Raw genomic sequence first — 27772 nt, forward strand, 5'->3', positions numbered from 1 at the left:
GATGTATGTTAAAAATGACAAATAAAGTGTTTAAAAAAAAATACTCCCTCTAGTATAATGTACTATAATTGCTATGAAGCTAAGGTTATTGAGTAACCTTTACAATTATGTGTTCCCTGATTTTATAAATAAAGGTTTTCAACTATGAATACAAGATTAAAATTTTGATCCCAGATATAATATGAATGTGTTTGTCAGGCAATAAGTTTTCTGTATTGTATCTAGTTTATATTTAATTCGATATTTTGGTTTTAAGATGCTTTATTTGTGGTCAATTACCAAGTAGTCTATATATGTCTATTTCATTTTACCATTTTAAGTTGGCCACCGTTAACACACACCATCCACCAGTGTAGTCTGCTTTATTGCCATGTTCCTCATCACGTGATTAGAATTCCTCCATGTTATTCACTTAATTCATTGGGGAATGCTTGAAATTGACAGGCTTATAAGCATTGTTTTAAGAGGCCTTATTTGTGGTCAGCTGCCAAATAGCCTACATATGTTTTTATTTTTTATTTTAACATTCTAAGGCAGGGACCATTAGCAAAGACTGTTCATCGGTGTAGTCTGAGCAATTCACAAGCACCTAACTGGACATAGGCACCATCGGCTCTTTCGAAAACCTTCCCTGCCACTTTCCACTCTACCCAATGGAAAGTCACTTTTCACCTGATCTACAAACCACCCAACCCCAAAACCTCTTTCATCTGAGACTTCACTTATTTGGTCATCACAATGTCTCTCACACATGGCAACAGCATCTCCCAACAGCTCCTTCATCGGAGACCTCACTTATTTGGTCACCACCATGTCTCTCACGCACACCAACAACATCTTCCACAGTGAATTCAACATCCCTGGCAGGCCAGGAACCAAATCAAAGAAGGAAGATCTCCACTGGCTTCTCGCACAGCACGCAAAATACCCAACTCGGCAAAGGTAATAGCCTCAATCTCTTCATTACTGCCCTGCTCACCTTTCTCCAATCCCACTCAACTGGTTGGACCATTTAGCAATCCCCTTTTATATTAGTCACACCACCCCAGACAAGCACATCCCTTGGAAACCCAGCAATCAACCCTTCAGATTATTCAACAACTTTTCAGTTTATGCTCTCGAGGAAGTCCTCGCCAACCTCCACCTCACGTTGGCCTATCAAACACGAACCCAGACTGTGACTTGCTTTTCCAAGAAATCAACACCACCATCAAGAACATTATCAACCTCCATGCCTCAGTGACACAACACACCCTCAAGCTTAAGCCTTCCGCAACATGGTACACTAAAGAACTCAACTTCAACAAACAAACATCACAATACAAGAAAAGTATTGGTGAACATCCTGCAGCACGTTCGACCTCACCCGGCTCTAGGATCTCTGTGCTGCACCCAGACAACTAATCACCACTGCCAAAGCCAACTACTACAAAGAAATCAGAGCCCTTTTCAATTTCATCAAGCATTGCATCAACCCTCTGTCTAAACCACTCCTACTGCACTTCATATAAAATGTCACTGTCATCAACTCTTCCTTTGTCAACAAGATACCACCATAGGCACCAATGCCGCAACAGACAGCACACTACACATTTCACTGAACCAACACTACCTGGAAAAGTTTCAAGACACTCTCTATAGAGACCTCACTGTCACCGTAGCATCCCCCAAGACTGCATCGTACATGGATGACATATTCCCTGCCTCCGTACTTAAGACCCTTCTGACTGAAGCACTCCACCCTTACCTGACAATCATCAAAGCTTCCTCACTCTAGGCACCCTCCCTTTGACCCTCAAGACAGGACAAATCCACCCATGTCTCAAGAAACCAGCAATGGACCCAGACGACCTTACCAACTACCACCCCATTGCTCAACTTCCCTTCCTAATTAAGATCCTTAAGAACGCAGTTGCCACGCAACACCTCCAACACATCGAAGCCAACAAACTTCTTCAGTCTTACCAATATGGCATCAGATCCAGATGCAGCAGGGAAACAGCTACCATCAAGGTGATCAATGATGCCCTTAACATCCTCAATGATGGCCATCCTTGCTTCTGTTTGTCCTCAACCTCTCAGTATCATTCGATACAGTAGACCACTAGACACTCGCCGACATGCTACATTGCCTCATGGGGATCAGCTAGATCATCTTCAGCTGGTTCAAATCCTACCTTGCTAACCACCACCAATTCGTCCAAACGGATTCCTCCAGATCACTAACTCTACTCATCAACCATGGAGTACCGCAAGATTGCATCGTCTCCACCTTTAACCTTTACATGGAACAACTCCTGGCTCCACAAAGCATGCACATTCACGAAAAAGCAGTTGACACTCAGCTCTACCTATAGATTTCCTCCATCAAAGACATCCCCAGGCTCATGGCCTGCCTCACATTGATTCAGTCCTGAATGTCCACTACATATCTGATGCTCAACCCCTCTAAGACAAAAATCCTACTGCTGACCAATATTACAAACACGAAAACATCCGGACCTGGATCTCTGTTATGAACCTCAAGGGGTTCACACCTCACATGACCACCTGTGCAAAGTCCCTTGGGCTTAATATTCATCATACACCTCTCCTTCAAGCAGCATATAGCAAGGAAGACACACACGCCTAGGTAGCAACCTTCTCTCCTGTAGAAAATCAATCCTTCATCCCAAGAAACAACTTCAGATCTGCTGCCCAAGCCTTGATCCTCTCCCAACTTGATGTTTGCAATGTCCTGGAAGTCCTGCTGGCACCCCTGAGATATGTACTGCATGCTGCAACCCGACTCATCAAAGGACTTATCAAAGGACTTCCCATATTTGACCACATCACCCGACCCTCATCAGACCACAACCATCTATCATCTTCACAACCTGCTGCATCACCTCCAAGGATGTCACCCTGAAGTCCCCAAGCTACCTTGGTGAGAAAAACACATCTATGGAGACCTATGATCCACCAGAATTAAGGACATTGCAGACTTGAACCCCACTGGTGCAGGAAGGAAAGAGCCCCAGTCTCTAAAACCTCCTCCCCATCAACACCAGACTCACCCCCTCGCTTCTACATTTCACACTTAGGTCCACACACCCTCTGCACCCCAACGAACCTGAGACTGGATGATCTTACCACCCCCATGTGTACTCCCTTTGCTGCCAAACTGCCGCCCCCCCCATTCCCCTTTGGTACCTCCCCGCTCCCTTGGTTCTCTGCTTCCCTCACCATGTCCTATGACTTGCAAAGCACTCTTTTGCAAACAGAAGCAAGGTCTGTGCGCAATAAATACTCTTATAGTAGCAATAACAATAATTATAATAATAATGTCACACACATCTACTTGACAACACATGTGTTCCCGCACACACACATTTTCTTTGCAAACTTGCCTTTCTTTTTCCATGGGATGATGCCTGCCAGTGTCCTCTGTCCCTCTAGTCTGGACACATCGACAACACAAGAAGGCAGCATTCTATTTGACACGGGTCCATCGCTGGGGAAAAAGGCAAGGAGGGAACGATGGAGGAGAGGAGGGATAAAATGTTGAATCAATAATTGACCAAGATGTTGTTAAACAAGATATCATTGGAGGATATTGTGGAATGGCACATTATAACATACTGTATTTAGGGGAGTTCATGCCACAAGCATTGCAAGTTGCTTCGCCAACCATATATTCTGCATTCACAACACCATTTCCTTTTTCTCTCTTACCTGTAGCAATGGTTTCAGATTTCTGGTGGCATTTTCTGCCAACAAATACACCAAAACAGGGATGCACGTGTCTCCCTTCTTTGGCTAAACCCTTCTGGAATATATATATGGTTAGCAAGTTCAGGTGAAGAACTTGCCTTACCAAACAATCAATGTTGATAAGGTTCTTATGCATACCATACATCTTCAGCACTCTGAACACACAACGCTTGGGGACAAAAGGGCCAGGGTGAATCAAGAAATACTGGGCATTATCTGATTGCTCATATCTCATCTGTTATGCCAAATCATGGGGAATTCCGCCCTGGATAACAAACCGAACCACGCTATTTTTAACTACTAATGGACTAAGATCATATTGGGTGGGAACTGGAAGGAGGTTCTTGGCCCCACCGGGATTCACTTGTATTCATTTAATGCTAAGCATATGAAAGCGAAAGTGCTACTATGAATGTATGTTAAGATTAAGATCAGACAGAAGCCATGTCGGATAGAAACATCTCAGGGATTAGGAGTACACAGTATTCACTTCAGAATGTGACATTGAAACCATTCATACACATACTGAGCACTCACAAGACATCTTTGTGACTGAATGTCTAGCAGCTGGGATCACAAATGATCTTACATGGCTACTAAGCTGGGAGTTAGTCTTGATACCCAACATGTCTAAAACTTGCACATTTTAGAGTTAAATTAAAAATTGAGAAGAACATGAAATAACTCGTGCAAAATTAGTAGATTGATTCAGATTGTATGTAATGAAGAGAATTCTCTCTCAGTTTATCATTTCGATCTAGTGTTGCCCTTACTTCGGACAACTTGAATCAGAGCTTCATTCCATCATGGTTTGAATCTTGTAACTGTCTTTCTGAAGATTGCCTAGAGTCCATTTTCTATTAAGAGGGGAGAAAATAACTGCAATGCTCATTTTAAATAATAATGAAATAAATAACAAAACATTGCGGCTCATTACATGTCCCCTGGTATCCCGCTGATAATTCCAGTGGGATAACGGAGAACTACTGTACCATCTCTGCCGCCCGGTATCCCTGTATTGCAGGAATATTACGGGCGATGGACATGCCGTTAAATCCCCATTCTCATGGAGTCCCACAAGACTCTTTGGGATGGGGATGCCACAATCATTGGCACCGGTTTTACCGGTGCCATTGATTGCAGCAATTGTCTGCCGGTAGGGGCCTGAACTACCAGCAGGTCAGGCCTGCTGGTAGATCACAGGCTCTATTGGCAGACTTGTAGTTGGTCCGGGACCGGAAAACTCAAATGAGCCTCATTGTTATACAAACTACATCAACTATAAATTAAGCAAAAAAAGAGGATTTCAAATCGTTAGGGTTAGCTCAAATGGCAAGGAGAAAGAAGGGCACACTTCCCCTTAGTTTATATCTGGCCACCTATCAAGCAGGACTTGGTATACATTCTCACAAAGCTGGACTTCTGCCTACAACATCTGGCAAGAAGCAAAGATCGGGTAGGGTTATAGTTTTGCAATCTTTGGATTTCAACTCTTGAATGCATTGCACAGAGAAAACAGAGTGATGCTCCACCTGACCATGAGGAAACAGCCTAAGACATTTATTTTGAAAAGATTTTCAAAAATCTTTAGGTGTAAATTCTCCTTCTCTGTCTAATCTCAGTTTCTGAATTCTTTTGACGACTTTTATTGTGCTGAAGCAGTGCAGTAGGGAGGCATACAGAAAACAGGGAGAAGTAATTGATGCCGCTACCTGGGCAGTGAGCGCATACCCTATTTGTTTTAATGGATGGCTTGAAGAATTGGACACAGTATAACTTCCATTATGATAACTTAATGTGTCAATATCCTAGACCAGTGGTCTTCAAACTTTTTAGGCCTGGGCCCCCCCTGAGCAAAATGTGGCCAGGCGCCCCCCCAAAAAATGCCAAATGGACAGTAAGTCCAAATGGCTATGAACTATCCTGCGCCGTCACTGCACCCTACTCCCAGTATAGTCCCTAGGCTCCCCCACCTGCTCCCAAATCAGTCTCTGGACTCCCTCATCCCACTTCTAGCCCAGTCCCTGTGCTCTCACCACCCCACCACAGACCCTGGGCTCTCGAAACGCTGCTGCCACCACTTATCCATGGCTCCCGCCCATCCCGTCCATCTTGCTCCCCTCACAGTCCCTGGGCCAGTGTTGGCTGGTGAATTAATCAAGTGGAGAGGCATACATATTTTCACCAAATATGCCGTAGTATCCGAGCACAACGAGGGAGCCCAAACCAATCAAGGGGGGTACGGAGGGTTTTCCCCTGTGAATTTGTTTTTAATTAATGGGTTATCATGTTGCATTTTAGAGCATACTTTTAAAAAAAATGGGAAAAATCAAAACAATTTACAATTGGTGCTGGGGGGCCCAGAGGGCTGGCATGATATTTTTTACTCGACATCTATGATAGATGTCCAGTACAAATATACCATCCCTGTCCCCTGGGCCCCACAGTGCCTAACACAATCAACATTATTATGTGTGTATACAAGGCGCTGCGGGAACAAGGGGGAAAGCATGGTATTTTTGACTGGACATTTATGATAGATATCCAGTAAAAAAATACCATCCCTGTCCCCTGTGCTCCACAGCGCCTCAGAAGGAGAGCTGATTTTGGCAGGTGGGTGGGGGATTGTGCAACAAAGGCATTTTTAAAATGCCTTTGTTGTACAACCCTCCTTTCCCCTGTAGCCGCCACTCATCAAAATCAGCTAAACTGACCAAAACAAATACACACACACACACACACGCACACACACACACACACACACACACACACACACACACACACACACACACACACACACACACACACACACACACACATTCACACAGCAATCACTCTATCATTCACATGAGCACCCATCACCATACACTAACTCATAACACAAGCATACAAGGGTCCATACACATATTTAAATAAAAAATAAATGAACATAAACATACCTTCCGCAGGGGCCTGCACGTGGGTGCTGAAATGCTCTGATCCAGGCGTCTCTGTCCGTATGTACGAGGAGGTTCAGGAGCTCCCCCTCGCACATCCAAACAGGCAGTGCCCCAACCAGCATTTCCAATGAGCTATGCAAGGCTGGCGAAGCAAAACACCCACAGCCTTGCATGGCTCAATGAGCAATTCCAGCTGGGGAACTGAACTTAACTGTCAAAGGAAAAATGTGTTTGACAGTTTGACAGTTCAGCCAGCCCAGGAGCACTCCCTCAGCTGGAAAAAGCAGCTGAGGGAGTGCTCAGTGTTTCACTGGGCTGGCTCCTCGGCTCCTCCATATGGGCCAATGGGTGGACGCCCCCACGTCCATTATGGATGAGCCGCCAGGCTTGGACTGGCCTATAGTGCAATAGGGCAATGGCCTACCAAAAATGCAAAATGTTAGTGTGGTCCATTAGCTATCATTCTTTGTCTACGACCTGACCATTAGGTCATTATAGCTAATGGTGCATATCATGTTACATCAAAGGTACTGGTGGTCAAACATTATTTGGCAGGTGGCCATTTCTGACATCAATATCAAGTTAATCATGCCAAATTGCGCTTGCTGTCTTTTTATCCTTTATTGCAGATTTGAAGAAATGCAAATAAATTCGAAATAACATGGATTCTTTTAATTTAAGCATTTTTGTTCTGTGGTAAGATACTCCTGATGATAACCTGTAATTGTTATTTCTCAATAATGTAAATGTGTATTAGAGGATGATGAAGATGAGGAAGGCGTTGAAGGTGAAGAGTATGAAGACGTTCACACCGAATCCTCCGGTGAAGAAGATGAGGGTGTAGACAGGTTGTCGCAGGAACCTCTTGCAGTTACCACACCTAACACAGTGCCTGTTTTACTTCCAGTTGAAGAGGCAACACCACCTTCGCCTGTTGTTGGCGTTGCTCAGGTAAGGACCAACATCCTTCCAATTTCTAATAAACAATAGTAAAATGTGCAAAATGCTGCACATATTGCACATACCTGCTGTGTGTGTAAATTGTGCAGAGAGGTTTTCATAGTGGTTCACCAAAATCTTCAATTCCAGCGAGAAGATATGTCATTGTAGAGGGTAAGTTGGCAGATGTAGGCATCACATGTGTTATATTGATTCCCTTGAGATCTTTAAAGTAGTGTTTCCCCGATTTCATTCCTTTCTTGGTTCCAAGTTCCTAATGAGGGCCTGCCTTAATACTTGTTTATGGACAGGTCACACACCAATTCAACTGTTTTCATTCAATACATGATGGGTGTCTTTGGACTTGTGAATGGGTACATGTGTCTAAGAGGGGAATTTACTTTACTCAACAGTTCACAGCACATATTCCAGGTTGGCTCTCTAGCAAAACTCTGCTGTATATTGATACTGGTGTCTCTAGGGGATCTACTCCTTCATAACCAGAGGGTCCTAACGTCATTCTAAGCTGATGATTTTCTCCTATATGTAAGCCACCCTGAAGATAATTTGCCGTCTATTTGAGAAACCTCTAAATTCACTTACCCGGTATTTAACAAAGATCCCTAATTCCTTTTGGCTTCACCAATTTTAAAGATTTCTCATCAATTCATTATCTACACATGAAATAATTTGAGCAAGTCTTTCAATCCCTCATGCATCAAGACTGTGTCGTTTTGTAGGGATGGATCAACTATTGAGACTCTAGAACAATTGCAAGTTGACTGTGATGAAGTTTATATGTTGATTCTGCTGTGTTCTGTGTGTCTTTTTGTGATTGGGTGCATTGCCTTATGGTGTGCTGTTGAAGTACACAATGGGTATAGGATGTCATGGTAGCAGTGGATAAGCCCTATCAACTATGGATTATGACTAAAACAGGATCACCATCAGGGGCCAGATTATCTAAACGTTGCCCTCATACACTCAAATGGATAATGCGTATTTGAACAAACCTGTTTGGCCTTGATCTGTATTTTCCAAAAATGTTTTTACTATGGCAAATATGAAGCAGACTGTTTTATTTAGTATGCTTGCTGCGAAAAATTAAAATAAATGTAGCAAAGTACGAAACATAGAACAACACCAGTGTGATTTGTTCTTTCCCTAGTGAAATACTTTTAAAATCAAAATAGAGCCATAAAAATACATTATAATTACAATAACGATTTCATCCTTATACTGCATTATACACAGCATGCATAACAATATTAAAGTGGTCCTTACAACTTGTCACCCACTTAATCGACTAGCTCTTCAAGAGCCGACTACACCGTAATGTTCCTGGCCCTCCACTGCACAGCAATTCCTTAATATCCACCAATTTTCTCGTCACGTGGTATATTAATGGCATGTTATTTCCCTCATATATTTTCACCACATCATGTCGGGTGATTGCAGAGGGATTGTTACTTCCCCGGCTGCTAACAGAGTTTTGTTAGGACAGAGCATAAGCACCTAAGATGTTTATCAGTCTCAATCACATTTCTCTTGGTGTGGCAGCTCTGGGACCAATTGTGTCCAAAGTATCTACCAAGCTGAATTTCACTCTCATATGTATTCATCGCGATGAAATGAGTTAGGTAACTCTGTTAAATAATAACTTAAGTAAGCAGGTGCTAATTGCCTGTCTATATAATCTCTGCTGGAAGCGTTTTAATACAAGCTGAATCAGTTCTCTATCTAGCTCTATAATATGTTCTTTTTACAGCTTTTTGTATTTTGCTCTGGTCGGGTTAGTCAAACTGTGACCTCTGCACAAGTGACTTTCTTATTATTGCTTAACAGTGTGTTGCCTTCTAGATGCAAAGAAATTAGCAAAGTATTTTTACCCGATTTTACTAGCTTCCATTGCCCACTGCATTAATTGTATGGAATGTTTTCTTGAGCTCCGAAATGGCATTGAAACCGTTTCTCAAAATGAGAAAAAAAAGCAAAAAATGGCCACCAGGGATCTGTGAGTAGGGACTCCATTATTCCATTCTCCCTTTCCATGGCTGCTATTAAAAAAATAGAAAAAAAAGTAAACAAATAAAATGGCCACCATTGAACGAGAGAAGAGACTACACATAGTCCCTTCTCCCTTTCCATGGTGGCTGGGGGACAAAGGGAAGGAATGCTGGGACTCTGCGCTACGAACTGATTGCTTCAGGTAAGTCATACCCCACCAAGTAATGACCCGACAAGTGCCAATCAGATCGTTTGTAACAATCTTATTGTCTCGGGAAGATAGCTCAGGGGAAACGTGCTCGCCTTGGAAGCCAGACAACACAGAGCACTTAGAAACCTCTGGGTATTAAGCGCGTTATAAATAACCTATCATATCATATTTTATCCCCCACCGGGTACTAATAATGCTGACAGGCCCCTGTGTGTGAGGTTGATGAGCAACAGGTCACCCGCATACCCTATCCAAGACATTCGAGTTTCACAATGTTTCTGGGAAGCGATTGTTCCACATCAAGATAGGTGGATTGGTCTGCAGTGGTTGAATATGAGTGGAGATAAGAAGCAATGTTGTTTCAAGCCTGTATAGGTACTAATGGTAAATTGTGGCAAACTAGATGAAGGACTCAGACAATTATGACTCATGGTCCAAGGGTTTTATTCAATTTAAAAGATGAACATGCCTAATTTGCTTTATTTCCATGAGGGAAGTTCCTACCTAGCAAAACAAAAGCTAAGGATATATGTAAAAGTCCAAAATAAAGTCTTTTTAATCCGAATCCTATCAAACTAACTGTCCCTACTACTTTAGAAAACACCCATCTAAAGAAAGGGAAAAGAGGAGGCTTTTTATACTAGCCTCAGCAAGACCTCTGTATGGCCCAGTTCACACTTGATTGGTTCTCAGTCTTCAGATGTCCTTTTTCAAAGCAGGATATTCTTTGACGCTTTGATAATAGGTTAAAGATTTCACTATCTCCTTGTTGTTAACAAAAACTGTTTCTTCAAAGAAACAATCCCATTCCTCGAGGTTTGTTGAGAAAATAAAACGTTTCTGTATTTTTCTCCTTCGAATCACTTGGACTCTCCACAGTCCCACAATCCTTGTACCATTGGCTTTCTTTCACACAAAGGATATATATATATACATACCAAAACTGACACACAATGTGCGTCACGGTTGCACTCACAAGGGTTCAAAGAGAGAGAACTGAAAAAAAATAAAGGTTTTTGAAGCAATAATCTTTAATGATAAACAGGCAAAAAGTCTGAACAATGAAAAGATACAGCTACGGGTTTCGAGGGCTCCTGGGCCCTTGATCATGCTAAATATATGTATAGGGCAGAGGTCCAACCTGGTTGTTCAAAGTTCGACATTTCTCTCTGGCTTTCATAGTCTTACTTCAAAGTATTTATTTCTCTTTTTTCTTCCCCCACTCTAAGGTATTTGCTCACTCAGGTTTCGCAGTCTTCCGTAACCTAGAGACCTTCCCAGCCAATATTCACAGAGTTGATTCTTCTCTCAGTGCCCCACAGGCTACCGTAGCCTGAATATCTTTTCCAGCAGACTTTCACAGTATTTGTCTGATTCTCAGTCCCCCTTCCTTACTGGGTTGGCGACTCGGGTTGCTTATGCTCTTGTAACCTGGATAGTTTTCCCAGTCATTAGTTGCACTGTTTGTGTTTCTCTCAATCCCCTTTTCATAGCTGTTTTTTCAATCTTGGGTTTTCTAGACTGCCGTAACTTTGATAGGCTTTCCAATCATTATTTACAATGTTCGCACCTTGTATCGGTAGGTTTTGTGTCAGGTTTCTCAGGTTTCCAAAACCTTGTTGGCTTGCCCCGTGGCTACTTATCTTTGCAACCATGGTCTGACGTGTGCATATCCCAGGGATTTGAGCTCCAGCATACGGTCTGGTCTCAGCATTTCTAGCCGGCCTCCCAGGCCACCATGGTTCCTTCATGGGCGCGCCACCAGACGGTGCAGAGATCTCTCCGTATCTGCTCCTGTTCGGACCTGGGGTTCTCAGTTGGGTAGAACGCTAACCCATGGGTGTTCCATTAGCATCTTCTTCATCCTCGTTGCTTTCATTGGCTGTGAAACCCAACATGGCTCCACCCCCCCAGGACGTGAATAATGCAATAGCTCGCCTATGCGTAGCAGTTCGCCTGCATCCGTAGGAGTTCCCCTATGCTTTATAATCCATCCTCTTCTTATACTTATACACGTAACAGGTATAGCTGAAACAGTGTCCTTCTTTATTGTCCAGGGCATTCAGGTTGTGTTCAGCATTGCCTGCAGCCAATAGAGTGAAAGATCCTTGTGAAATCCAGTTGTTGGGTAAGATATAAAGTCTTTTCCATACCCATATACGCAGACAAGGTGGTTTGGACTGGGAGTACCATTATGGAATGGGAGTCCTTGTATCCAAGAGGGGAAACACTTCCAGTGATGTCCCACTTGCCCAGACCCCTAGGGAGGGTCTTGCTTAGCGGGCTCACCTCCCTAGCCTCAAAGGGGGTGGCTTTCCTCTGGGAGAAGGGTTGCATTGTCCAGAATTGCCACGAGATGTTAAAGTGTGCTTCGCATACAATCTTACCCTTATCGTTGTATTCCAGTAGAATTCACTACTGATGTTTAGTTAGCCATGTGGCATTCCGAAAGCATCAAGTTTAGCCCAAAGTTTGTTTCAATTGACTGAGTTGAAAGCCACACTGAAATTGATGTATACCACATAGATTGGTTGGCTATGAAGACTCCAGGCGCTTTCAAATAAAGTAATTAGTGTCATTAGATTTTCATCTGCGGAAAAGGATTTGCTGAGCCTTAGTTCAATGGTAAGACCTGTTTTTGATCCACCAAATCGGTTAATTCTGCCAACAAAACCCTTGCAAAAATCTTTGCATGAGCATCAAGCATTTGCTAGTATGCCATAGATTGTGGGCTCATTATGAGGGCCCCTTTTGTACATGGGGACCGCAATGCTCTTGACAAAGACTTCGGAAATCACCCTGTTTCCCTTATTATTAGAAAGAGTTGATATAAAACTATGGCCTAACTTCTGGATTTATTTTCATCAAGGCATTGCAAATACCATCTGGGTCGGGGGCCCAAGCCTCTTTTGATGCTCCTATAATCAATTTTGTTTTTCTAGGATTGTCATTTAATACTTTCCAAAACTCACGCAAGTCATTTTTCTTTGATGGTCTGGATGAGGTTATTTCACAGCACAAGTTTCTGTTGTCTACTATATGTCGGCAGCCAACTACAATATTGTTGTTTAAGTAGCTTGCAACATTCCGCAATGGAGGCTAGCTCATCATTGGATCGGGCAACTTCCCTAAACTTACTTCTGAGTTCCCTTTTCCTACCCCACATATATCTACCATAATTTGTACGTTAGCGAATGTTAAGGAAATTACTTTAGTAATTATTCGGTCAAACTCCTCTTGGATTTTGACTGTGTGTACATTTATCCACTCTGACGTCAGTCTTGATATAAATATTGATATTTTATTTCTATCGCTCCCGTACACTAGTGTTTCAGAGCATAACAAGGCAAGGGAGGGGAACAGGGGAGAACAAAACAGCGATCTTACTAGGCCCAGTCACATTGAGAACGCGCAAGTGCATGGGAGAGGGGGAGGGGAAAAGTGCATGGAAGGGGGGAGAAGTGGAAAGTGCGAAGCAGAGGAGAAACAGATAAATAACAATAAATAAATAATAAAGGCTATAATAAATAATAAATAATAAAGGGCTGGTGTTCTGTCTGAGTTAGTCACTATCCATGAAAAGGCAACTTAATTAATTATTTTCTTATGTAAAACACAGACTGGTGCCTTCTAGTTTGTTGTGTTTAAGAATTATACAATATGACCCCTCGTTGATATGCAACCCACCTCCAAGATCCCCTAATCTCTCAGATGTGCTACAAGTACAATCAATGGGAAAATCAATGGCCTTGTATGAAACAACAGTCTTTAGTAGTCACGCTCTTAATGTTTGCTTTAATGTAGCCTCCGGGTATATCTCCCTTGCATCTTCTGTTCAGCATGATAAACCCAATGGATTTTTAGAAAAGGAATCCACTTGTTCCCCTGAGCGTTACTCAATGTTTGTTTAGATTGAGCTGAGGGGATATTTAGGGCCTTTTACAGATCATCAATTTCAGTACAGGGAAACTTGGCATTTAGGTCACTAAGGAGTATAATGGGGATTGAGCCAACACAGTTGTCTCCAATATGGATTCCAAATGTACCATTATTTTCTCTGTGTTTTCAAGACCTGGTGGGTCATAAATATTTATGATGCAGAATGATGACCTCACCAATTCCCTGAGATATGCCAGATCAGTATATGATCCGAGTAATCAAAAACACGATTCCAAGAATATGAATTTGAGACACTATTTTACAGGCCTCCTTTGAGTCTGCCTTTTAAATCCTGTTTTGGTGGAATCTGCATGTGGTTTCTACCATCACATTTAAGAGCTTCAAATGATCAAGTCTCTTGCAGAGCGACCACAACATAGTCCTCAAGATTAGTCCAGATACCCCCCTGTTCCAGGTAATGCGTGCGGCCTCTAGTGTTCCAAGCCATGATTGTGTGGTAGGGCCTACTTATTTCTTATGGTTGGAGCACCAATGACAGCCATTACCTGTCTTCCCTGTCAATACTAATGGTGTTAGTTTATCTGGTGCAGTTAATAGAGGCCTTCCTAATACCTTGCCTTGATACTGCAACGGTCATAATCATAATTGAATGGGAGGGTCGTAAGCACCTTTTGATGGAATTAGTCAGCAGACCATTCGTTAGAGACAATGGGCCTCATTACACGCTAGGCGGTAAGGGTTTACCGGTACCGGTAAGGGCACCAGTACCGGTAAACCCTTACCGCCTTACTACGAGTTCCCTTTGCAGGACCCGACTTTAATGGCTAGTTTTACCAGCCGTTAAAGTAGGATGCCGCAAAGGGACCTCGGAGCTAATTACGGTACCGCAATTCGCGGTACCGTAATTAGCGCCTTCCCCATTCCCATTATGCCCTATGGGGGCAAAAATGGGAATGGGGAAGGGCCTTGGTGAATGGGGAATTACCGCCCCCGCTCACCTTAGAGTCGGGTGGTAATTCCACCATCCACCAAGGCGGACATGGTAAAATACCGGTGGCAACCATGGCGCTAATAGCGCCATGGTTACCGCCTACCGTGTAATGAGGCCCAATGTAATTTTGCTACATTCTTAACCCAGTTTCAAGAACTCATGTGGATATGACAACAACGTGGATCAAACTGATTCAGAGTAAAAATATACCATTGTCCCCAACAGATGCCCATCGTCTAGGTGATCCATGATCTTAATGCCACTGGACTCGATCAGTCAGAGTGGAAGGATAAGCTGTAGTAGATTTATGAGAGTGCAATCGCTGGATGAGCACAGAAAAACATACTTTAACACCAAGGTCAGGGTCGAGCTCAGGTCTGTGCCGTCTCAGGACGAAGTTAGAATAGTGCTCCCTGTCTCTGGTCTCTAAGGTTTTTCGGGCAGTAGCATTGCTCATCAGTGACATCTTTGTCTGGGGGAGTGAATTATATTTGTAGCTCTCTATTTGGTCAGAATCACTCATACGAGGGTGATCCCCCTCATTCCAGTTGTGTTGAATCTCTTCAACTGCATCTTTAAAAAGGAGGCATACATACGCCTTCCAGAATAAAAGAATCTTCACGCAGATGCTTAGAATTAAATTCAGGTGTGTCCTTGTCGGTATACTGGATGTCGCAAAGAACCCTTGAATATCCGTTTGTTTCCGATGTGCCTTGTGTTTTAAACTATTAGCTGTCTCGAATGACTCACCCTTTCGCTCATTGGGTTTACTCTATTCAGTCCTAGTCCCTTTGCCCTGCTTGGAGGTTACCATTGTGCTGTATTCCTTCGCCTTCTCTTTTTTGTTGCCTTCCTGTTTTATCTTTGTTTCCCTTTTAGAGCTTGTGAGCCTTTAGGGATGTCATTTCACCAAAATACCGGAGGTAGCAGAAGTGACATCACACGATCGTTGACCTCTGATGGCAGTACAGGAAGTGAAGTCATTTAACCCCACCCCCAAGTGACATCACGGGAAGTGATGGCACACAACCTTTCACTACTTGACAAAACAGGAAGTGGCATCACATAACAGTGTTCCTCAGTACACTAAGAAAAATATGGTTACGGTATCACTGTAATATGATAAACATTTCATACAAGAATGGATCACCATGCGTAGCGTTAATATCAGTGTGTGTAGGTCCATATTACCAAATTACTGTAAATGTAAGCAGATGTCCAACACAACAACCTGGACTACTGTACATTACTCGGGCTAAACTGTAAACAGACAGAGCATCTAGAAGAGACCTAAACCCCAAAGTGATGTCTGGCCACAGACTGCAAACAGCAACTGACGAACACAAGTCCAACCAGAAGACAATCACAGGCTGTACCACGTCATGCTTTTACACTTGGACAATACAAGCATGGATTTTCCTGTCAATAGTGCACTTTGAACCATTGCATAGCAAACCACTCCGGCCAGTCACCCAGAGCCTGAATATCCCCAAGAATTTTCACCACGGACACCCCACCATCCACTGCGTGTCGCCAGGGGCCCTCAGTCAACAGCTTTAATTGTCTGGCACCCACTCTCGGCCTTCAACATCTTGCACCTCCAGTTTCTTTCTCCAACACCTTCATGTTTATACAGTGCCACCCTCTAGTAGCTTAGGAAGCATTCTCCCAAACCCTCAACCTCAAGCAACCTAGATTCTTAAATCTCCATACCCTCCTTCAACACCCCAACAGTGTGAGTCTCTATTGCCCTCCTATCTGCATTCAATGCATTTCAACTCTCTTACAACATATTACGTCTCACACACTCTCTCCCAACATCTGTAAATCACCAATACAACATCTTAAGTCTCCAGTACCAGCCTCCATACAATTGAGCCTCGGACACGCACTTCAAATCCAGAGCTGTGACAGTGGTTCTGAATGATTTGAAACCTTCCAGCCATCACCTTTCTGTTTTGCTTATTTGCTAAGTAACCCACCGTTTTTTTGTTAGATTGGAGGTAGAGGGGATGGATGTGTTTCAGGTCACAGTAATTGCAGGATTTTATATTTTAAAATGTAAACTGGAGCAGCAGGTCCATGAAATCACCCCTAGAAAAGGCCAGTCTTATTATTTTCCTTGGTCCTTTATATGTTGCTTAATGCCAGCCTCCTCCAGCTTCTAAGCACAGGAACAGGAACTGAACCCATGTTGCACAGCATCCTCTTGTTCCCAAAGCAAGGGCGTTCCCCTGAGCTATGCTTCCAAACGTATGTTTTCTTAGCTTGAGGAAGCAAGAGATGGCAACTTTGTGTATATGAATTATCACACCTTGCCTCTCAGTGTGCTTGTGATGAAGGTCTGGCAGATCGAGGCCTAGGCAGGATTTCTGGCAGAAGCCAATAGGGCACAGCCCTCTCATCACAGGCCCAGTAGTTGGCTGGATGTGCAAAGCAGACTATGAGAAACATTGATGAGATGTGCGTTCATGCTGTGCTGTCACTGAGTACTGCAGGCTGCTCTTACCCATTCCCAGCTGGATAGACCTACCTAGATCTCCCTATTGCTACAGTACTGGGTATGAACTGCACAGACAGCACCACCTCTGAACCCAACCATTCAGGCATTCTCCACTAATGGACTGCCAACCTGTTAGTGGTGGTGACTTCATGTTTTTTCCTGCATCCCTGTTATTTCTGCAGCGAACGAGATCTAGATTCCAGGTGAAAAAATCTGTGGCACATTTAGCTGCATTCACAACTGCCTTTTTCAGGTGCAAAAGAGATATCTGCTCTTGGCACTGCCTCTTTTATTTTATTTTTATTTTTTATTAATGATATAGTTTAAACATAAACTTTTAATTTAAACATTTTTAAGATTATTCTAGTGGTAAATGTGTCCACAGCTGCAACACATTAATTCATTGGTTTATCCAAAGCCAGAATGTGGGAAAGAAATTGCACAATGGTATGTATTCATTTTCTGTCCTGACCCCTCAATATCATAGACCTTCTGCAGTCGGCATCTGTTTGGTGAGCAGATATCTTGAAAAAGTCCAGTGGTCCAGGGGTCGCAAGGACAGGTCTAGAGTTCGCATACTGGGAGCCAGGTGTAGCAACTGCTACCCCTGCAACCCTACAAATGACGTCCCTGTGACCCTTCCATCAGGGGCTGTTTTGAACCTAACATTGCCTGAAACAGAAACAATGACCTGCTTGGATACTTTCTAAATTTTTCTAGTATTTTTCTTAGCGGTAGTTGACAGTTGTTTGTATTTGCCGGTCTTTTTTTACTTTTTTAATTAATTTTAATGTTGCTGTTCTGTGGCAGCGCATTCCAGGAGGCATTGTTTGTGATGGAAATACCCTGCAGCATCGTTGCACTACATTCCGGCATGATCAGCTCCTGGCCAAGTTCATTTATTTGTGGAGGCAAAGTAATGATTGTTTGGTGTTGGATTAATTGATTTGCTTTTGCCACCCTCATCGATCTTTACCCAGGCAATTTATTGACTTCCTCATCAGACCTAATTTGATCGGAAATGAGGCAGGCCGCATTAGTAAGTACTGGTTTAATGGCCAGATGTTTGGTAACCATAATAGTTTGGTATGCAATGTGACTTCTCTTTATTTGTTTTCACAAGGATGAACTAATGAGATTAGTAAGAAGTCACAAACTTTCAATTTTTAGGTAGAGGACAGGGAGTTTTGTAGAAGGCAATTTTCCTCCAGGATGTATACAGGTTATAATCAGCATCTGTGTCTTCCCCACGGTCTCAGTCGGTGATGGCTGGAGTTCAGTGGGGGAATTACGATTGTACATAGAAAGCTCTTCTCCAACAGTCCTGTCGTGTCGATATGTGCATTAAGTTCCATCCACATCACTGTGTTCCTTCTTTATTTCGGTCAATAAATAATTGTATCGGTGGAGGTATCTTCCCCCTGCCTCCTTAGTTCAACCCCCCGGATGTGATGGAATCGAGATATGTGTTGCCATGATCTTAGCTGCATTAATCTCCGCCTCAAAGGGCGTCAAGATGGATTCGATCATTTTCGATCCCAAGCAAGCTAATATGGAGTTCAAGTGATCGGATAAAGTACGACTGGTGTTAACAGCTGGTTTGCATGGGAATACATTAGTGATCTTACTATTGATTGCACGACCACTCAACCCACCTCCTTTTTTCTTACTGTTGTTATTTATTTTCAAATTCGTCTTCCTTAAATCATACTGATGAGAGGGTAAGGCCTTAAATGAAGTGGGTGGCACAGTGCCACTTACCAATGTCGGCCTTGCTTCCTCATTGCAGCTGTTGCCCTCCAGGTGGGGTAGAATAGAAGACGACGCCATCAAGATACTTCCTGGCCGGACCCGTGTCTCTGGGAGATGGCATGATGGCGACACGCTTTGCACACTTTGCGAATTCGATGTCACACAGCTAATGGATTGCTTCCGTGCTAGGATGTCCATGAAGTAGGCAAGTCAGTGGTTCAAAGGGCAGAGCTCAACAGTTACTGCTGCAACTGCTCCTGAGAGCAAAATCAGCCATGCCCTTCACAATGCAGGTAATAGAGAAACATTTTAGATAACACAGATTGTGACTATACCTGTTTGCTCCATTCGTTATTATCTAAGCATCTGCTCAATTTTTAGCACCTGTGCTAATGTTAGGCAATCTGGCCCGCGTTCTGGGAACAAACCAATAATTGTAGAGGTCCGAGTTTCCAGCTTAGTGTATTCCTGGGGAAAGGGTGAGCCGTGAACCTGTCCATGCTTTATATAATCTCACCTTTTAGTGCAAATAACATATTATTTCAATGCTTTTCTGCGCCGGGGGCAAAGAACTAGGACTAGGGCATACATTTCCCGGGTGCAAAAATGCATTGAACCCAATGGGCCTAATTTACAAAGCGTTTTTAATGGGATTGCGCCATTGTTGACATATTATTTCAATGCTTTTCTGCGCCGGGGGCAAAGAACTAGGACTAGGGAATACATTTCCCAGGTGCAAAAATGCATTGAACCCAATGGGCCTAATTTACAAAGCGTTTTTAATGGGATTGCGCCATTGTTGTAAATCGGGCCCTACATGTGTTGTGCTCTAGGGAAATGCCCTATTTCTATAAAACCGCATAAGATGTAAAGGCAAGGCCTCATCACGTACAGGAAGCACATCTTCATTTGAAAAGTGTGACCTGCTCGTCATTAGGATGTTTATTCAGTCTAAGAAGGGTCTGCCAAATGTGTGTGGAAATGGGCAGCAAGGCTTAAAGAGAACAACTGTGCTCAGTCAGAGGAGTCCACGGATTGGGTAGAATACTAAAATGCACCTCAGTGGCAAGAGTCTTGCTATGAGAATTGCTGAGTTTCTGCAATTTAATGACACCACGAGCACCCCCCACTCACATACACCTTCTTAACTGCTTGCTAAAACTGTGTGCTGGCAAAATGTGCATTGGGGGTGTAATCATGAGGGTGTGGCTTTGACTGACTGAGGCTTTGCCAGATAACACTGATTTCGAAATAGGAGACATGTGTGATGGGCACATGCGTGACAGTTTCTCTTTGCATAGGTAGTGTGTGCAGTACAGTTTGCTTTTTTGGTCAGCAACCCGAGTGACATGAATATCTACATCCTGGTTTTATCAATATGCTGACCCGTTTGTGCGCGCGTTCATGTGTGTGTGTGGGTGGTTGTGTGTGTGTGTGTTTTTGCCAACCGCACATCTGTCAAAAATGCCTCTGGGTAATTAATGGTTTGTTAACAGGTTGCGCACGCTACTTTGCTTTATGTGTTGTTAAAAATAAAAATATCAAAACTATAAACCGAACATCTTACGTGACTATAATGCCAATAGTGTCTCATTTAATGTAACCTAGATTTGCCACCTAACACGTGTGAACATTTAATGGGCTATCCTCTGTATACCCAAGCCTAGTGTAAATAGAACAATTCGGAAATGTCTGCTTTGCTCTACAATTCTTTCAGAGCATGATCGTGTTGTTTTATGAGTTCACTCTTTAGCTTCGCATCGCTTTAACGCCATTTATCCGCTCCATGGCTGAAAAGATAACTGTATTCCCATGTTGTTCCAGAGCTTGTTGAAGTATCTTGTAATTGCTCCCTATTTTTGCTACATTGGATCCGGCCTTGAGGATTGCAGACGCAGATCATGACGTGAAATCATGGATCTTATTCAGCATTAGTCACACAGTTATGAGGCATATACAAGAAAAGGAGTTGTTTTGGACTTTGCTTCCCTGCCAAAACTAAATGCAATGATGCAATAGTGTCTCCAGGGCTATGCCTGATGGTTGGATGTAATACAGACAATACATGAGTGCATTGCAGCGGTGCACTACCCGGCATTGCAGGGGTGCACTACCCCGGTGCAGTACATCTGTGCAATACCTGGGCGCGCTGAGATTGTTAACCATGAAAAGATATATTTCCCCCTGTAGTGTTTTGTTTGACCTGTCACATGACAGGAGGGTGCCGGAAGGCACAGGGAACGGGGTGGGCGGAAAAGGACGGGCTGACAAGGTTGTGGCAGTACGTTGTTGGAAGGCGAGGAAAAAAGTTGCCTAATTAGCCAGCTTGTGTCTGCACCTTCTTCGGGGCAAGGGTCGCGCCTTGTTGGAGGCTGGAATCCATGATCAAAGGGCATGCTGACATTGGCGACGAGCATACTCGTACCCGTGAGTGTTACATAAGCCAGGAGGTGTGCTCTGCCTGACCGCGTCGGATCACGGAAGAGTTGGCTCATGTCCCGGAGCAGCTGCGAGTTGGCACGTCAGCGCGGAAACGCCCGAGGACCACGACCCTTACAGCTCTGTCTTTTATACGGTAGGAGCAGCATAATAATACTGCGTGAGCTTGCGGCTTCATGCAGGCCTCACAACTGTGGCTCTGACTGGAGCTGAAGAAGCCTGAGTGGTGTCTAGACCTGGATGTCCCATTGTGCTAATTAAAGTCAAGCTGGGGTGCGTTGGAGAGAGAGAGAGCAGATAAATTAGTGTGTAAACCTCTTCATTGCACATCCATATGGTGGGGAGACCTCACTGGACTCACAATTTGACTCCACCAATTGTAATTTGTGTGCTTCCTGCTTACCTGATATAAAATGGCCTATTGGCCTACCTCTGATTTGTATATAACACTGCTGTACTTTTATTCTTTTATTATGTATATTCTTGTAACCAAGCTTTGAATATTCCTGTAAAGGCTGCGCCCTGATGCCCCCGGGTACCCTCGCGCATTATAAATAATAAAACAAACAAACATTCTCCTGTATGCCTACCGAAAAATAAACAAGTTAAAAAAAAAAAAAAACAAACACCTGGACAGATCGAGCAATACCAAAAGGTGTTGTGGTGGGGAGTGGAGAAAAGTGCTGTGTGCAGCAAAGGCAGTCAAACGGCTTGATGACCAAAGGGAGACCTGATATAGTCACGTCATGTCCGAACAAATTCAACTGGCAGCACCTGCTACACCACCACCTACGCCACACAGAGGCCTACCATCGAGGCTACAGCAAAACTGGGTCCTGCAGTTGCCTAGCCACTTCGACTTAATGGAAACCGGCACCATGGAAAAGGTGGATGAGGGATTTTGATGTATACATACGAGCAGTAGGGCCCCTTGATGACGAAAAGAAACACAGCCTGCTCCACTTAGCAATAGGGCTGAATGTGAGGGACATCGTAAATGAACTCCCTGCTGACATCACAGACTCCTACGCAGGTCTCAGGGACGCCCTCACCAAATATTTCACCCCACACATTAATGTTGAATATGAACGCCACATGTTTCACAGGACCAAGCAATATAAAGGGTAGTCGATGGACGCATTTGTGATGCAATTGCATGTGAGGATGAAACACTGCAATTTCAATAACTACTCCAATGAAGAAGCGCTCAGGTTGGAAATCATTGCTGGTTGTGAATCCCCTGTGTTCCAAAAACGCTTTTTACAGAAGCAACAGTCGTTCGATGAGAGTTTGAAGCTGGCCAGGTCCGACACCACTCTGGAACTACAGGCGGAAACCCTGGGAAACGTCAAGGTGTCAGCGCTGTCCTTTGAAACCATTCACAAGATGGCCACATTCTCAGCACCCCAACAGAACAATGACTCCTTTTGTTAGTGGTGCGGCTTTGAATTTCCACATGAAGGTGCATGCCCTGTCTTGGGGCAACAGTGCACAGCACGTGGGGGGGAACCACTTCAAAGTGGTGTGCCGCATGTCCTGCAGCCAGGCAAGGGTAGAGAATTCACAAGTGGGGCCTCCCAGGATAAAAGACAAGTCAACCGCTCCACAAACGGTGATGCCAGCACCATACGAACCCTCCCACAGACGGTACAAGGATCGATGTGAAGAGAGTCAAAAACATGATACACCTGCACTGGAATGGCATACTCGTCGAAACCCTCCAGTTTGAGATCCCAACGAAGGCCCAGGAGATGAGATATCACTTTGGATAATGGCTCCAGCTGTTCTTTGGCTAAAGAGGCTCAAAAAAACAAAAATCCAAACAACTCAGGAAGAAGCAAAGTGGAAAGGCAATCGATATGCCCTGGGAAACCCCGCGGCCAAAGAACACAGCCCTCTATTACTACTCCAAATACAAAGACTGTCAGCAGAATTCCTCGTAGACACAGGGACAACCGTGAATGTCATTAGTGAAGAGATCTATGGCAAAATCCCAAAGGCCCGAGACTCAAACCGTCAGAAGTAAACATATACCCGTAGTGATCCAAAATGCCCCTGCCGTGCAAAGGTTATTTTATGGCAGAATGCAAATACAAGGGCCAATCCAAGATACTGCCCATACACGTGCTGGAAGCTGCAGCTGAAAGTGGGGGCATGCTCAGTTTCAAAGCCGCCCTAGACATGGGTCTAATTCACTTATTATATTGTCTCATGGCACACAAGTACATTGATGCACCCAATAAAATAGAACAGCTATTCCCCAAGTTGTTCAAAAGACTAAGCAAATTAAAGAACAGATGGATAAGCCTACACATCAGAAGTGTGCCCCATAGCACAACACTACAGGGGGATTCCAATAAATATTCAGAAGGAGGCAGAGGAGGAACTGCACCACTTACTTCAACAAGACATAATTGAACCAGCAAATGGTCCCCCTACGTGGATCTCGCCCATGGTCATGGTCCCCAAAAAAGGATCTGACGACATTCAAATTTGTGTGGATATGCGCAGATCTAATGAAGCAATCACGACTGAGAGACATCAAGCACCAAAATACGGACATGATACATTTGCTAAATGGTGCACAAATCTTCTCCAAAATGGGCCTCAACAAGGGGTATCACCAGTTAGAGCTTAGTGAAGAGTTAAGATACATTACCACGTTTATCATGCATTTGGGATTTTTCAGATGTAAGCGGTTGAGCTTTGTCACCGGCTGCTCAAATATTTCAATCAGAAATCTACAACACCCAAATTGCCTAAACTATACCGATGATATACTAGTGTAAAGAAAAGACCAGGACCAACACAACAACGCATCTGTGAGTGAACCTCTCCGCACGCTCACCAGGAAGCAGGTGCTTTTTGGGTGGTCGAAAGCCTGCCAAGAAGCATTTGAGACCATTCGACCATTCGGCTATGCATTTCATCGGCAGACAACATGCCGTGTTTCAACATAGCCCGAGAAACTGAACTCACAGTGGATGCTAGTCCTGTGGGATTGGGAGCCGTTTTGGCTCAAGTACACCTGGAGGCACCCGACACAAGACACATTGTAGCATATGCCAACAGGAGACTTTCTCCCATGGAACCGGTGTATCCACAGGCCGAAAAGGAGGGGTTAGTGGTTGTGTGGGCCTGTGAACACTTTCATGTGTTTCTATATGGAAACCTGTTTCCAGTGGTGGCAGACCATCAAGCACTCCCATTCATATTTGGAAACCCACAAGCAAAAATGTCTACTGTAATCGCCAGGTGGGGCGTTCATCTCCAGGACTACCAATTCTTCATTTTGCACAGGCCAGGCAAGGAGGAGACCCAGTGGATTTTCTGGCCTGTCACCCGTCCCATCGGCAGAGACGAATTCGACAATTGTGGATCAGTACTTATACTACGTAGTTAAGGCGGCCACCCCGGAAGGTGTTGACATTATATAGAATCAGAAAATGACAAAGCCATTTAAATCTTCCTACCCTGCCTGCGATCCGAATGGTGGAAGCAAGCTAAACAGATCGGGTGGTGTGCACCTGTCTGGAGACACAATGAGACATTCAAGGCTTACTGCTGGTGCAGGAACAATTAAAGTGGGCGGAAGAAAGCCTGCTGTTGAAAGGAACCAAAATTGTGGTACCTCAGAATCTGAGGAGGAAAATGCTGGAACTGGCTCATGAAGGTCATAGGTGCATCGTACTCACTAAGAGGCTATTGCGCCAAAAGATTTGGTTTGCACACGTGGATGGCCAAGTAGAAGCGCTAGTCAAAGTTTGCCCCACATGAACTGTCCTGAATCCTCACACCCGACCAGAACCTCTACAGATGACTGAGCTGCCAGAACACACATGGGATATAGTGGCCATAGACTTCTTGGGGCCCATCACGGGAGGCAAGCACATACTCGTAGCCATGGACGAGTGCTCCCGAATTCCAGGCATACAGATAGTGACGTCTACAGTGGCCTATCACACTTTCCCAGCCCTGGATAGAAGGCTCACAGCATGTGGAGTGCCCCAGGTGGTAAAATCTGACAATGGTCCCCCATTCACGGGACAGGACTTCAAAACCTTTGCTGTGTATATGGGTTACAGGCACAGAAAGATTACCCCGTTGTGGCCTCAAGCCAACGGAACAGTTTAACGGTTCATGAGCAACATCAAGAGGACCATCCAGATTGCTCATTTGTCGGGAGAGCCCATAGAGAAAATACTCTATCAACTCCTGAGGGACTATCGAAATACCCCACATATTACCACATGAAAAACACCATCCGAGGTCATGTTCTGGTGAAACATCAAAACGTGATTGCCCCACATCACTCTGCCAGAGGAAAAGTACTCCAATAATCTGGAGATTGCGATGAAGACGAAAGGAAACAACATGCTGATGACAGGCAATGGGCCGAAGAGGCAAACATCCAAGAAGGTGATACCGTTGGTGTAAGATAGCCTCGCACCCACAAACACAATGCACAATTCAGAAGTGTCCCGCTGACTGTTACTCATGTCAAAGGACCGTTAATAATGGGAGAGGATAGGCAGTGGCAAATAACCAGAAACTCCTTGCATTTTCGCAAATACCCAGAAATGCTGGAAGGAGGAAGGCGGATAGAGGATATCGCAACTCAGAGTCCCGAGGAACCCTATGATGGTGTAGGGGAAGAATCTGAGGTTGAGACTTGGAACCCTCCTGACCATTCCAGTCAGGGTGACCACAACCGGCCAGGAACAGGACAAGGAGACTAATTGAAGAAATGGAGTGAAGTTAAATTCATGTTTAAAAAGGGGGGAGGTTGTAGTGTTTTGTTTGACGTGTCACATGACGGAAGGGCGCCGGAAGCCACAGGGAGCAGGGCGGCAGAAAAGGAGGGGCTGACAAGGTTGTGTCAGTGCGTTGTTGGAAGGCGAGGAATAAAGACTTCTTGGGGGCAAGGGTGTCGCTGTGGGGGAGGCTGGAATCCCTGGTCAAAGGGCATGCTGACACCCCCCTTTTCCATCATGACATCTTTTTGCGGCTCTTGCAACATGATGGAAGAAAACGGCATGGAGTAAAAGAAAAAGATGGACACTTGAGTATGACTCAGAAAAGTGTGGTGAGATTTTGCAATGACCATCGAGGATTCTTCCTGCAGGTACAGAGAGGGAGAGTGTCCCACATACAAATGGAAGACAATCAACTCACAGGTTTACGCCAATTAAAGCTTTGCTTGTAAATCCACCAAAAGGCAAACATCCAGAGAAGTTTTAAGTAAAACTATAAAATATGCAAGGGGTAAAATAGTTGGGGGTAAAGCAGCTGGTGGCTGCGCCCTGGCCCTCTAAACAAGTATCAGTTCTAGGCTGATGCATTGCCAACTCAAGGAGGCTCTACCCCAGGCCTCCAAAATTGGTAAAAAGTTTTTCCATTTAGGTTGGCAGATCGCGCTTGGCCAGCAAGGTATCTATTGGTCATCAGTAGATATCATAAATTCAGCCAATATTAACACTGTTTGTAAATATCATGAATTCATCCAATAGTAACACAGTTTGTCATATGCATGATTTTTTCAAGGTCAGATAACAATTTCTGATTAGAGCCGACACTTGTTTCGACCATAGGTCGTCTTCAAGGCACAGTACATGGGCTTGTATTTCCCCTATATGTGCACTCAGGTTCTTGAATGCGGATGATATATATTATTGTCAGGTAATGGTGTCTACACACTCGAAGAGCCGGGGAACCATAATTTTTTTAATCTTTTTTTTTAACTCGTATTTCTATAAATGCAGATCGCCACCCCCAACTCAGTCTATTTTTTGTGTCTCTTTCTGAGACAGTTGATCCATGGTGCTCTGCAAGATGGTATTTCGAGTGGTAAGTAATACAAAATCATGCTTACCGATTGAATTCGAAAAAGGTACACCAATTCTAAACATCCCTGTGTGAAGAATTGCCATCTGGAAATGGTGTAGAGGCCCTGGCTTTTTAAATTTGTTATTAATTAATCAAAATGATCCAGGTAATTCCATCTCTGAAAGGAATACAGGTTCATCGTATTTCGAACCACAGCACCCACTGCTGCTGCCTTTAGCACTCAATTTAACTCTTCGAACCAGAGTGCTTGCACCTCGAAACCAGCTTAATGCTGCATTGTGCCTCGCAGGGTCTGTCACCTACCAAGCTCGAATCAACTGCTTAGCACTGTCATCCAGCTGGGGCAAACATGGTGCTCAGAGCAGTTTAAAGGCGTCATTCAAGTGGTTTGTGTCAGGGTTGTACCCTCTTGTTCGAAATGTGGTGAACCTGGTTCTAAAGCAGTTCGATCAGTCAGATGCAATGAAAACAGGGGCACTCAGTATGTTGTG

At 44.0% G+C, this 27772-nt stretch overlaps 1 protein-coding gene across 3 annotated transcripts in view; it reads left to right on the forward strand.

The window, feature by feature from the left end:
• The window catches only part of TRIM55 (tripartite motif containing 55), a 508360-nt gene that overhangs the window by 259329 nt on the left and 221259 nt on the right, over window positions 1–27772 (forward strand). For all 3 annotated transcript variants that reach the window (XM_069621126.1, XM_069621125.1, XM_069621127.1), the window contains one exon: window positions 7450–7643. In XM_069621126.1, the coding sequence (XP_069477227.1) occupies window positions 7450–7643 (194 nt within the window). The remainder of the gene's footprint in view (window positions 1–7449; window positions 7644–27772) is intronic.

The sequence above is a fragment of the Ambystoma mexicanum genome, chromosome 5q, assembly GCF_040938575.1.
Source record: "Ambystoma mexicanum isolate Mex_15411 chromosome 5q, UKY_AmexF1_1, whole genome shotgun sequence".
Lineage (NCBI taxonomy): Eukaryota > Metazoa > Chordata > Amphibia > Caudata > Ambystomatidae > Ambystoma > Ambystoma mexicanum.